Source organism: Panthera uncia, chromosome D1, assembly GCF_023721935.1.
Source record: "Panthera uncia isolate 11264 chromosome D1, Puncia_PCG_1.0, whole genome shotgun sequence".
Classification (NCBI taxonomy): Eukaryota; Metazoa; Chordata; class Mammalia; order Carnivora; family Felidae; genus Panthera; species Panthera uncia.
In genome coordinates, this window is record NC_064808.1 from 66,412,889 (window position 1) to 66,426,946 (window position 14,058).

Genomic DNA, 14,058 nt, shown 5'->3' on the forward strand with positions numbered 1-14,058 from the left:
TTTCTGAAAGAGTTTGTGAAGGATTGGTGTTATTTCTACTTTAAATATTTGATAAAATTCACCAAAGAAGGCATCTGGGCCTGTGCTTTTCTTAGTGTGAAGTGTTTTTTTGTTTTTTTTGGGTGGGAAGATTTTTAATTACTAATTCAAATTCTTGTTATAGGTATATTTATTTCTGCTCTGATTTTAACTTGCTTTGGATTTTGTTTGCTTATCTTGTTTCTAAAGGAAGTTTATGTTATTCCTTTGAGACTTTTTTTTCCTGATATAGGCATTTAGAGATATAAAATTTCCCTCCAAGCACTGCTTTAGCTACAACTCATTAATACATATTTTTTCATCCAGCACACATATAATTTACCCTGCTATTTCTTCTTTGAGCCACAGGTTATTTAGAAATGTATTGTTTACTTTCCAAATGGTTAGAAATTTCTTTCTTTCTTTTTTTTTTTTTTTTTACTGTTGATTTCCAATTTAATTATTAACTCTGTCCAGGAAGAGTTCAGGAGCCAATTGCATTTGAACTCTAAGAAAGAATGATGCCTCCAGGCAGAAAGCTAGGGTGAACTTCGATTTAATTGATAAAGGGAATGGGAGGGACGGACTCTATAGATGGAGACCAAACATGTGTAAGAGCATAGGCCTGAAAGTGCATGTGTTTAGTGCCATCTGTTCAGTGTGGTTGAAACAAAGGGAATGGAATTTATATCTTCTTGATCTCTTGGTCAGTATAGCTACAATTTATTAATTTAGTTGATCTTTTCAAAGACCCTGTTTTTGTTTCATTGCCTTTCTCTACTATTTTTCTTTTCTATTACACTGAGTATAAAGGACATGTAGTTGGGGTACAGGATATAGAAAAGACAGTGTAAATATTCCCTGGTGTTCACATTCCTGCTTCACTTCAAATCCTCTTCTGAAGAGTTTCTCATTGTCTGTGAACCCAGGGATTATAGAACAGGGATGTTTTCTCAAGATATGCTTGGTTTAGCACCAGCACCAAGGAAGCAGATGTTGGAAGAACAAGACCTAGGCAAGAGGTGATTGGTGTCTTAGCTAATTACTCAAGGAACCCAGCAGTCCTGTCACTGGGAGGTGGCTACATAGAATGTACTCATGGTGGGCAGTGAGGTTTCTGAGGCTGAGCTGGCAGCAGGGGTTTGTGGTGGTAGGTCCCTAAGCATGGTTTACTGTTTTCTGTGTTATACAATAAAATTAGTGGTTGGAAGCTGTCATCTCAATAGGTCCTAGCAATTTATTAGGGTTTTTGATTGCAGGAGCTGTAGGCTTGTCCCCACCTCCCCATCCCAGGTGTCCTCTGCTGGACATGAGGGAGGTGAAAGCTATGGCTGAACTTGTCTAAGAAACCCCCAGGACATACTGAAGACATTTTATAAGAATACTGGCCTTGTTTGCTGAATTCCTTCAGAGTAAAGGGTGGGAGACAGAGAATCCCAGAGCCAGGAAAATGAAATCAAGTCTTCCCTAGAATTCCATGGTTCTCTTTCCCTCACTGTCTCTCTTCCTCTTCACTCCTTGGCTTGCTGACCCCTCCACACCCACATTTATTTATAGTTTTCCTTTTAGTAATAACCAAAAAGGAATCCTAACATTAAATAACCCACATGTCAGTGACTATTTTTGACTAGTGAGTTGCCTTCAGCTACTCAGCCTTCATATCCATCTGAGTCTTGAAGGGTGTACATTCTTCCAACAGGGATTGAACTCCCTCATGGGTGGACCATGCTTTCTGGCCAGTGGCTGCCCTTACCTTCCTCATTTCCCCACAACCCCTACCTGTCCTTCACTCCTGGGACTCAGTGTGCACACTTTTCCCCCTGAAGCCTTCTCTCATGTCCTCAGAGGAAGTGTCTCCTCCCTTCTCTGGGCACCTTTGCTTGACCTTTATCTGCACTTCTTTCATGGACTTACCACTTTCTCCCCTGTGGCAAAATGAATTGTGTCCATACCTGTTCTACTTCACTAGACTCTGAACTCTGTCAACGCAGAGTTCTAGAAAGGAGTCTAGCTTTCCCACAAGGCCTAGCTAATTGTTGGCGATTGGATTAAGAAATTCTTGGGGAGGAAGTCAGAAGAGGGTTACAGAAAAGGGAATTCTCAGGGCTTTCAGGAACAAGGCTATCATTCACTGTGTGCCTGGGTAGCTCCCATCACACCAGCAAGTTCAAAGGAAAAACACAGTGACAAAGATGGCCATTTTAGAACCCATTTATATTGTCAGTGTTACGCTGGGATTGTTCCAGCCCATACCAGACTCTGAAACTGCATCAGACTGTTTGAACATTCATGGCTTCCTTGGGCCAAGTATAGCTGTCCAGTGTAAAGGAGTCATAATCTGGAGTGTAGACCAGGGATCTTACAAAAGCCTCCTTGTCCTTGGGCTCTGGGTAGTAGGAGGCCAGGTTGTGTTTGTACGCGAAGTCGAGGACCTAGGGAAAAACATAGTGGCTGAGGAACTGGAACCTGAGGAGGAACCTGCCTAAAAGTTGCCTGAAGGTTGCTTGGGAGCCTGTGGAAGGGGAATTCCCCCTGGAGAACCATGAACTGTTGTCCCTGAAGCCACTGGAGCAGAGGGATGGTGAGCTTTCTGCCTAGGTAGAAATAAACACTAGGCCAGGATCAAGAGGCCTCAGACTCATGTCTGCCTCTGCTTCCAACTGCTGGTGGGTGCTGAGCAGTGACATTACCATTGCTGAGCCTCAGTTTCCTCATCTGTAAAGTGTGAGCAATGCGACCTTTCTCTGGAGTGGTGTCCAATACTGGACACCTGATTTCTCCCCTACCCCCTGCTAAATGTGGGCTGAATTGGGACAACAGCCTGGACATGTTCTCTGCATATTAGATTTTGCTTCAGAAGAGCATGAATCTAAATATCCCCCAAAGGAAGGAAATGGACAGGGCAGAGTTGGGACTATCAGCTGAACTGTTGGTCTCGAGGGCTGATTCTGGATTTTACAATGGACAATGCATGGGGAATAGAGGCTTTTGTGCAATATGTCTTCTGAAATTATTTTGAAAACTTATGGACAATGTAAAATATATATACTAATAAAAATGACAGTATAATAAACTCTAATACAATCATTATCTGTATCAATAATTATCAATGTTGGGGCCAGTCTTTATTGTACCATGTTCTGATTCCCCGAAAACCCATCATCTCTGCAGGGTCTCTAGGATGACATTTTTCCTTGGAATATTCCATGAACCTGATCACCCCATGGCCCAGTCATTCTGAGATAAAGGGGGGGAATGAGCATCTACTCTGGTAAGAAAGGCACTGAGTATGGAGCTTTTTCTTTGTCCTCTTTAATCTTTTTTCAAACTCTGGGAGAAAGGAATTACTGGCGCCTTTGGAAAAGAGGGAAACTGAGGCTCAGGAAAATGAAGTAGTTGGTGGAGCTGGGACCCAACAGCCTGAACTCTTTCCATGATACTATAAAAACTGACCTTTCTATATAAATGGGCACTTATGATTCATTTTTTAAAAATTCCACCCACATTTTGATCCACAAGACTATGGACTTTAATGACCTTTTTGCCTGGTGTTTGAGGGGAAATCCAGGAGCTTTCCCAGAACTGGCCTGAGTGGGTGTTGGGGGTGGGGCTCAAGCTGCAGATAGGAGTTTCTCACCCAGTCTTGGGCTGCCTGCAGTGCAGCCCAAGGAGCTCAGGATGTCTCCATCGCTGCCATCCCCTTAGCTCTCCTAAACTCGCAGAGAGAGGAGGCTGTTGAGCCTCACTAACCACATTTCTGGGGGCAGGATGCTCCTTACTTTGATGGCGATTCTCAGAGACACATCTCGGATGGTGCTGAGTGGTGGGTACAGTCTCCCCTGGGACAAATGCTGCTCAGAGACCTCTTGGGCAATTTGCTGGGGAGAGAACCAAGAGGAATAAGCTGAGTTTCTGCCTTCCCAGAACAAGCCCAACCCATTACCCCAGAGACTTACCTCACCCCACACAGGTGGCCAACCATGGCCATTCCCCACTGTAGTCTCTGCCACCTCATGGCCCACTGGGAGCTTAATGCTTGGGCTTTTAAGCAAGGACACATCCTTTCTGTACTGAGAGACTGGCTGAAGCTTTAAGCAATATGAGACCCTGAATTCTAAAGAAGAATCACTAAGACCAAGGTGAATAAACTTGTGGCTTGTAAAGCAGACTCTGGGATATCCCCTTGGCTGGTCCAGCCTATTGCACAGAGATCCCTGAGACTCTCACTTCCCTAGTTCCATCCTCTCCCACATGCTTAGTAACATCCTGGGTACCCATCTAGGCCATCTTGTCTGTATTCAGAGCTCCTTGAGCTCTCCTCCAGCCCTGAGGAAAGGCTTCTCCTCTGAGTGACACCACCAAGGGGCCTTGGGCTTTATCTGAACGAATGTTCTACACACATCATCCTGGGAACAGCACCTCCCACAGAGTCTGTCTCTGAGGCCCAACTCTCCCCTCAAGCCTCATCCTTCAGCCTCAGGCACTGGTGCTCAGCCAGCCTTGCAGAACAGCCTCTGTTATGTGCTGGCTCTGAATCCACTCCCACTCAATCTTCTTGTGTCAGATTTAAATTTGGGAGAAGCCATGGTGCTCTCTGAGAACTATGTCCAAGAATGGATGAGCCAAAGGAGTTGGTCTTGCCTCAGAGTTTGGCTGACATTAGGAAAGAGGGCCTCCTCCTCTTCTGCCTCATTTTCATCCTATGTCTCTTTTCCATTCATTGAGTCAAACATTAACTGAGCTCTGTGAGATGCCAGGCTCTGTGCTAGTTGCTGAGGATCCATGGTGGAGAAGCCCTTTTCCTCCTGTAGTCTGGAGTCAGTGGACAATTAACAAACAGGTACAACAATTTTAACATAGAAGTGAGTGCAAGGAGAAGAGGCATAGAGGAAGGCAGGGCCTAGTCTGCCATCTTCAGAAAAGCTTACCAGGAGAAGAAACATAAGCTAAGACCTGAAGGACAAAGTATGAATTACCCAAAAAGGGATAGGCAATAGCACATGCAATTTCTTGGAGAGAGGCAGGGAGGGGAGAGCGTGAGTTCTTGACTCTAAATAGAACCTTGACTAGGTTGATGGTAGGGGGGAGGCTAAAGGCTTGAGAAGGAAGGAGGGCTCAGTGATGATACATCTTATATAGAAGCCATGTGAAGGAGTTTGGGCTTTATTCTTTAAGCACTGAGGAGCCATTCGAATGTCTGAAGTGAGAGAGATGGACTGTTCTGGGTTTTGAAGGATTTTCTTGGTGGAGGTATAGAAGATGGGATCAGAGGGAAGCAGGATTTCCATGGCTAGATCTGCATCTGGAAAAGGTATCCTGTAGAGTGAGGCATGGTCACTTCTAAGACACTGGGCACTGGTAACGCTCTGCTGCAGCTTGGGGTAAATCAGCTGGGACCATCCTGGTGCTATTGCTCACAAGCCCAGTGACCTTGTGCAGATAACTTAGACGCTCTGTGCCTCACTTCCCTTGATTATCACATAGGGATAATCACTATGTTTATTTTACAGAGTGGTCAAGGTGAAATATGTAAATCTCCTAAAAGTTATATTAGTTTTTTTTTCCATACGGAAACCAGATTCAACTTCAATTGTCTTAACTTAAAAGCACCCCTTTCAGAAATAGAACTTGCCAGTCCTTTGAAGGCCAGACTGTCAGCTCCTAGAAGGGAGTGATTTTGTCCTGCTTGTAGCAAGAGACTAATACATGCATTGAGGAGAGGTTCCTGTGTAATTGATGGACACTGTTCATGAAATGATGGAGCTGAATGGTCCCACAGCACTAGGAGGTGGGCGTGCAGATGTCTCTTGGGGTAACATAGGAAGGCTCTAGCAATCACGTTTCTGCACAACAGGGGGATCTGCTTTCATGCTAACTCCAAGCAGGAAGTGACTCTTCCATCCCATGGGGGTTTCAAATAGCTCTACCCACGGCCATGGCACACCACCACCAATGACACAGCAACAAGAAGAAATACCAGAATACTCACACAAGATGGTCAGACAGCCATGTCCTGAAGCCACAGCTAGTGTGCATATGGCTTGGGGGCTATTGTGCTTGCAGGTCTATACTACTTGCATGTCCTTGTGGAGCCAGTGCTCAAAGACCAGGATGTAGTAAGAAGGAACCTAGAGCATGAGACAGTTCCTTGTGGGGCCCATAGAAGTGGAGCTAGATAGGGCTGCATGGAAGCCATTCCCATGTCTTGCTGGGTTCGGGGCTCTCATCAGTGCCATGGTGATGGGGAAATGCAAACATGTCAGAAATCACAGCAGAACCTTTGGTGCTCAGTGGGGATAAATAGATTGAGTATTTGTTTAGGGTTTTAATTAGTTTAACCTCCCAAAACAGACATTTCTATGCCTTGGTTTCCTCAGAGTGAGGATAATTGTGAAGTGCCTGGCATTAGTAAACATTTGGTAAATGTAAGCCACTATAGCTGTTATTACTAATCGCCATTATTAGGAATGTGTGCTGTCATTCTTAATATATTCTTTCATTGCTTTCATCATGTCCAGTAAAGAATCATTTTGGGAGAGTTTCTAGTTAGAAACCTGGAGCAGGAGCACCCCCATATCTGTGCTTAATATCCAAGAACTCAGATCCAGACTTGCAACCTATCCCTTAATAAGCCCCTAATGGGGCTTATTCTGCAACAAGTTACCCTAGTAACATGGTCAAGATCAGTGTATGGAAGAATCCAATGCCTGTCATGGTCCATGAGCCTAGTTTCAGATGGTTTTGGTGGCATCTTCTCTGTTCTAGGCAAGTATATGGCAGTGCTGTGAGGCAAGGAGCAGATTGAGGTATGTCCCCTCACTACCAGTGCTTCCTGCCAATGCCTCCTCCCATTGACTATTCCTTATTCCCCCTTAAAAATTGCGTGTTTGAGAGAAGTTTAAGCCTCAAGGTGATGTTGAGAGAAGCTTGAGGTTCAAGCATTTTGAGGATCCACTGCTAGGGTGAGGGGCAGATGGGTAGAAGAGATGAGAGAAGGATTCTTTGGGAGCCCAGTGTAGGACCTGGTATAGATCACAGGCCCTGTTGGGAGCATGCAAGGGAGGAGGGACAGCGATACCTCTGCCGTCAGGAGGAAGATCTCATCTGGGATGTGCCGGATCCCCCCAGCAATGACTCCCAGAGCCACTCCAGGGAACACATAGGCATTGTTTCCTTGCCCAGGAATGAAGGTCCTGCCATCTTCCAGAGTCACGCTCTTAAAGGGACTTCCACTGGCAAAGATCCCTCGGCCCTGGAGGCAGGAAGAAAACCAGAGATGGAACCTGGAGACTGGTTTCAGGCAGTAATGGTGGCCTAGTTATTTTTCCCAGATGTTGAGCCCGTCTTCATCCTCTCCCACAGGCTCAGCGTTGTGCTGAGCACATTACAGGTGCTGAGAGCACACTTGTTCATTTGACCAGAAAGCTTAGCTCCCACTGAGTTACCTGACAGCCAAGAAATCACTGAAAGGTGAAGGTTTTTAACCTGTCACCTCCCGACAGGGCTATCCCAGGACATGACAGGTGTGCAAGTGACCTAGAGTCTACAAATGCCTCAGGTTCTGGTCAAAACTCTACATTACTAGAGGAACCTTGAGCAGTATAACAGGATGGTAAGAGCCTGGGTTTTGGAGCCAGACCTGGGTTTGAGGGCCAGCTCTACTCCTTATTAGCTCGGTGACCTTGGGCAAGTTATTTCATCCTTCTGAACCTCATTTTGCTCATCAGTGATGTGGGGATTTTTTTTCACCCTCACAGGGTTACTCATAATTATTGTTACTGTGTCCTCTCAGCCTGGGGAAGGAAGGATTCCCCGCTGACCTCAGTGACCCGGTAGCACTTCTCAGCCGTGCACTCGGCCTTGCTGGTGGGGTTGCTCAGGGCAAAGATGATAGGGCGCTCGTGGAAGGAGGCCATGTCCCTCAGAATCTGCTCCGTGAAGGCTCCTGCGATGGCAGCAACACCTACAGGGAAAAGGGGGGGGGGGGTAGTAGGGATGCCTACTCTTTATAAACAACCCATTCCTCTCCTGGTGGTAGTGGTGGTGGTAGGGAGCCAGGTGCAACATGAAAGACTTAGGAGTCTTGGAGATAGCGTCTGCCATAGGAATGAAGGGAGCCAAAGAGAAAAGGGTCTTCTTGCTCAAGCTGGGTAAGACCTCCAGTTAATCCCTAAGGGAACACTTGTCCACTTCAGGTCCCTGCCTGGTTAAGATGTACCTGTGAAGGCATTCCTGGGCATTGTCCTTTAGAGTGGGCTGCTCTCCCAGGCCAGGAAGAGGTGCCAGGGTCCCCTCTTTAGGGGAGCAGCACTCATTTGCTCCCAGACCAGCCCTGTGCTTTTCCACTGCACTGGATAATTCTGCATCACTAAGCCCCAACTTGGTGCCTTAGTTCTATGATTTTTGTACAGTAGTCACTCAATAAAAGATTGTGGCACTGAAGCAGACATGGGATAGGGGAGAGAGCTGTGTTTCTATTGATCACTTAGGCCTCCTTGCTGAGCCTCAGTTTCCACCTGCAAGTCAAGAGGGTTAGCTGGGCTGAACAGTGGGTCTCCTGCCTCCTCCTACCTATGATAGCTGTGGGCTTTACCAGCCTCACCACCTCCTCCAGGGAGTTCACTTCAGGATGGTCCTGGGCAAACATCTCCTTCTCATGGTTCAGGTGGCTCCTCCCCTGCAGGGAAAGGAAAACACAATGTGGCTTGGCATTGAGAACTGCTGGGCAGGACATGGATGCATCTGGAGATCCTGAGAGCATTCCCTGTAGAGCCCTGTGCTTTGGTCTGAGCTATCAGAAGCCTGGTGGCTTATCCTCTTGAGCAGATCTCCTGGTAAAACCTAAGGTGGAACCTGAGGATTTTAATGTGTGTTTGTGTTACCATGTGGGGTGGTGTGTGAGGTTTCTTTAATCCAAGCCACATGTGGAGAATCCATAAAACCTTTCTTTGTGCTGCTAGGGTCATGGCTCTGGGGCCAGGACAGCAAGGCTCTCGTGAAATGTCTGAGACTGACCAGGACCCTTGGCCCCAAGGTGTCCAGCACTCACAGGGGCTGTTGAGTGATGGGGGGCCTGTGCTCCCGCCAAGGTCAGGGAGCTAATGTGAATGTATTTTACAAGGGCCATTAACCTCCCCAGGAACAATAATAAGCTAAGTTCCAGAGAAGGCTTGCCAAGGTTGGCTGTTCCCAACAAGCTCAGGATTCCTTCCATTTGTTCAAATAGCAATCAGTGGGTGACAGTATGGTAAATAGCACAAAGGTTTCTGATGACTCCTTTGGGTCAGCTGGCCTCCTGAGAATCAGAGTGAAGACACCAGCTTTGAGGGATATTTGAGTAGAGGTGAGCTCCATGGGATGAACAAAATAATGCTGGAAGGTGGCAAGAGGGAAGTGTGGCAATCTCTGGCAGCTTTTACCTGTGCCTGCACTATGCTCTGGAATGACCTGGGGTGAGAGGACGAATTCCTTCTAGTGGTAATTGGGCTCTATATGAGACAAGGGAAGGTCAGTTTCTTCTTGAAGGTCTCTACTGTTCTTGGTTGATAGCCCCATGGCTTCCCCTCATCCTATCTCCGTCATCTTATTATTTTTTTTTAATTTTTAAGAGAGAGACACTGTTAGTAGGGGAGTGGGGCAGAGGAAGAGCAAGAGATAATCTTAAGCAGGCTCCACAATCAGTGCAGAGCCTGATGTGGGCTCTATCCCACTACTCTGGGATCATGAGCTGAGCCGAAATCAAGTTGGATGCTCAACCAACTGAGCCACCCAGGTGCCCCATCTGTCATCTTTTTAAAAAATCTTTCACTGATATTCTATGTTAGTGAAATTTGGGGCATTAAAACATGGAGAGCTCAGTGAAGTCCTAAAGGAGAAGGCCATCCAATTGTGTCCCTCACCACATTCCAGTCAGAAGCTGGACTGTTTCTCTCTCATTCATTCTTTGGCCCACACCTCAAACATAATTATGTACTCATTACATGCCAGGCATTGGTATAAAGACTATATAGATTAGGGGCTAGAGAGACAATTAAAAGAGCAGCTGCCCTACAGTGTGGCAAGTGCAATGTATGGAGGCTATATGAGCATAAATGTAGGAAATGAATTGATACCTAGATGTTCAGGGAAAGCAACTTGGAGGAGGTAACAGAAGACAAGGAGGAAACAGATGGGGTTAATGGTTGAGAGTGGGTATGTGGAAAAAGAGAAGGGCATTTCAAGCAGAGGAACAAAATATGCAAGGATGTGGGAGAGACAGCATGTTACTTCTGGAAAACTATGATTTACTGTGGCTGGAGGTTAGTGCAAGGCAAGAAGTGGTGGGAGATAAAGCTGGAAGAGGCATACATATACAAACTTGCTCACATATTGAGAGCTTTTGGAAGAGCTACTTTGGGGTGTGTTTCTTGCTTTGGAGATTGGAACCTTGTCCTCCTGTTTGCCTTCTATTTTGTTTGAGTACTTTGCCCCTTGGAGACCTCTTATAGTCCAGTTCCGATAGCTGTAGGTGTCAAGAAGCCTCTAGGTTTCCAGACTGACAGTACCTTGACAATGAGTCCCTTGGAGTCCACCATCCAGATCTTCCTTGTGGCCTCTGCCTTGGGTACACCTTCTTTCTCTAGAGCCATGACAAGGAGGTGGGCAATGCCCATGGCTGCCTGGGAGGGAACATCCATACGGTAGATGTTCAGATACAAGGCAAATGGCTGCTCACCATTTATCAGATGCTTTACCAAGATTCTCTCTTCTCCATACCTTTCCCCCCACTCCTAGGAGGCTTGGTTAAGTCCTTGAGACACCCAAATGTTGGTGTCCAGGCAGCTGCAATTATCACAATATACCTGTGTTGCTTCCTCTTCTCAGCACCCCTGAACACCTCCCTTCCTTCATGCTTCTCCACCCATCCTTATTCTCCTGATGTCACCTACCTCACCTGCGCCTTGGAAAACAAACACATGATTGGAGAGCTTGTTCTTGGTGATTCGCAGAGCAGCCAGGATCCCCGCTACAGCGACAGAGGCTGTGCCTGTAACAGAGGGCACTGAGATCAATCTCTGGTCATTGGCTCCCAACCCCTAAGAGAAGACCCTTGGCAGAGTTTCCCACACCTAGAATGTGTAGCCAAAGAAGCAACTTTCCTTAGCCCTTAGAGAAGCCTGTAAGCATGCAGGTTTGGAGCAAAGATATGTCCTCTTTTGTAGAAAAATGTCCTTTTGAGAAAGAGCTCCTGGATTGTTACTAGACTCTGGGAGAGAAGATCAGATAGTCAGGTATTGCTACCACCATCATTCATAAATGAAATGACAAGGACAAACATAACAGAGGCCAAAAAGAAGCATGAACCTCATAGAATAATTTGTTGACAGTATAAATGGATTAAAAAAAAAACAAATTAAAAATGAAACTACAAAGTAGCCATGAGCCATTAAGTGACTATGTGATCTGAGCTATCTTATCAACGAAGTCCTAAGGCTGGGTGTGCCCAGTAGCATAACATCATCAAATGGCTTGAGCCCATCTGAAAGGTACAAATAAGTTGCATGAGCAGGTGGCTCAGACTCATTTGACACCTACTTCTGCTGCATGATGTCCTCTCCTTCAGTGCACACCTAGGGCCTCATATGATCAAGGAGAAAAAAGCTTGGGCTTGGTTTACAGATCATTCTTAATGATATGCTGGAATCAATGAGAAATTTATGTTGCAGCTTCACAGCCCCAATGAAAAGTAGTCCTAAAGGGTAACAGTGAGGAAAATATTCCTAATGCACATGACTTCAAGTTATAAATTTGGTTGTCCATTTTGGTCCAAGAGATGGCTAGACCTATATTGATTCATTGGCAGTTGCTAATGGTTTAGCTGATGGTCAGGGACTTAGAATAAAATAAACAGTAAGGTTGGTGATGAGGAAGCCTAGGATAGGGGTGTGTGGATGGACATCTTGGGAAAGGTATAGAGTGTGAACAAAGTTGTGCCACACATGAAAATTGAGCAAAGGGCATAATGAAATAGGTTCTCTCTACCAGGTGGACAAAATGGCATGTCATGTATATGTTAGTCAGTGTCCTTCTTCTGCCAGTTAGGGTTTGCTCAATGAGTTTATGTACCAAGTAGCCATGGTGGCAAGGACAGAGGCTATGCATGGACTTCCTCTCATCAAGGTTGACCTGCTACTGCTGAATGACTAACCTGTCAATGGCAGATGCCAACATTAAGCTCCTGGTATGACACCATTCCCTGGGAAGAACATCTATCTGGCAGTGGAATGGTTACTTTGGACTCTTTCCATTATAGACAAGAAAGACATTTATCCTCAATGGACTAAAAATATATTTTGGCTATAGATTTGCTTTCCCTACATGTAATACTCTACCAGTGCCATAATCTGTGGATGTTTGGAATCTGTGGATAGCCTATTCACCATTGATATATTCCATACAAAAGGCTTCTGATCAGGAATTCATTTCACAGTAATAGAAATGCACCAATAGGCTTATGCCCATGGAATTCAGTGGTCTTAACATGTACTCTACCACCTAGGAGCAGCTGGCCTAATAGATCAGTAGAATGGTCTACTTAAGACTTAGTCAAGGTAACACCCTATGAAGATGGTGAAATTCTATTTTACAGGATGCAATTTGACTTAGCACATGCTACACTGTGTTCTTTCTTCCATGGCCAGAATATTTGGGTCTGGAAAGCAAAGGGTTGAAGTGGAAGTGGCTCCTTTCACCATTTCACCTGATAACTCACTTGTACACATTCTTCCATTTTGTGCTCTCTGGATTGGAGGTATTTGGTTCCCAAGAAACAAATGCCTGTATTAGAGTTCACAGCATGGTTCTACCAAACTGAGGGGTGAGAGTGCCACCTGGCCATTTGGTACTTTTTTCTTTCTTATTTATTTTATTTTATTTTTTGCCATGAAACCAATGGGCAAAGAAAGAGAGGGTGTGGTTATTCATCCTGATAACTGAGGGGAAACTGAGGATAGGGAGGACTAGATCTGAGCCCAGGGGATCCTCTGGGGTGTGTCTTAGTACTTCCAGGCTCAACAGTAGATATTAGTGAACACTACTGCAACAAAACAGGGGCAGGACCACTTAGTATTCACACCATTCAGATATAAAAGGTTTGGGTCATCCCACTAAAGAACCCTGGCCAGCTGAAGTCCTGTCTGAGGACAAGAAAGCATGGAATGGGATGTTGAGGGAGAAATGTATAAACATCAATTATGGCCTCACGACTGGTTACAGAAACAAGGAATACAGCAGCCATGCAGCACCCTACGGATGCTGAGTAGCTAAAAGGATCGACTGTGCCAATTACTGGGTATAACTGTTTCTTAGTTTCAAACCCACTCTTTACTCTGCTTTGTCTGCAGACCAGCTTTGCCAGCTTTGTCAACTGGCTTTATGCTGGGCTCTGCCAGTGAGGGGCACCAGAGGGTGACTGAAAGGCTGGGTTAGGGGGAAGGAAGAACGCTTTTTGCAGCATCATCCCCGCCTTGTGAGATTGCCCGGATAAAATATAGGATACTTAAATTTAGATTTTTGATAAACAACAAATAACTTTTTTTTAATGTAAGCATTCCCATCCAATATTAGCATAAGTATTCTAAAAAATTATTCATTATTATCAAAACTCATTATTTATCTGAAATTCAAATTTAAGTAGGCATGCTGCATTTTGACCTTGCTAAATCTGGAAACCCCACAGCCTTGGTTTTCCCCTTCCACAGCAATAGATTGTTCCTGAAGCAGTGGATGAATCCAGTTTGCAGTCTGTCCATTAGTTGCAGAAGCAGACTCCTAATGCACCCCTCAGAGACAACAACGCTAGCCGGCTGCCACCTGGTCTTCCCTTTGTTCCCTGAGGAGTAGGTCCTTAATGCTTTTCATTTTTAAATACATGATCAGTAGGTTGATTTTTTTTTTTATTTAAAAAAAAATTTTTTTTACATTTATTTATTTTTAAGAAACAGAGTGAGACAAAGCGTGAGCGGGGGAGGGGCAGAGAGAGAAGGAGACACAGAATCTGAA

General features: G+C 45.3%; 1 protein-coding gene across 2 annotated transcripts in view; it reads right to left on the reverse strand.

Annotated features, from left to right (window-relative positions):
- Positions 1 to 2,213: 2,213 nt before the first annotated feature.
- ME3 (malic enzyme 3) overlaps positions 2,214 to 14,058 on the reverse strand; it is a 183,716-nt gene continuing 171,871 nt past the window's right edge. For both annotated transcript variants that reach the window (XM_049653106.1, XM_049653115.1), the window contains 7 exons: positions 10,947 to 11,044; positions 10,563 to 10,676; positions 8,590 to 8,695; positions 7,839 to 7,981; positions 7,097 to 7,270; positions 3,798 to 3,896; positions 2,214 to 2,450 (listed from right to left, as the gene is read on the reverse strand). In XM_049653106.1, the coding sequence (XP_049509063.1) occupies positions 2,289 to 2,450; positions 3,798 to 3,896; positions 7,097 to 7,270; positions 7,839 to 7,981; positions 8,590 to 8,695; positions 10,563 to 10,676; positions 10,947 to 11,044 (896 nt within the window). In that variant the 3' untranslated portion in view covers positions 2,214 to 2,288. The remainder of the gene's footprint in view (positions 2,451 to 3,797; positions 3,897 to 7,096; positions 7,271 to 7,838; positions 7,982 to 8,589; positions 8,696 to 10,562; positions 10,677 to 10,946; positions 11,045 to 14,058) is intronic.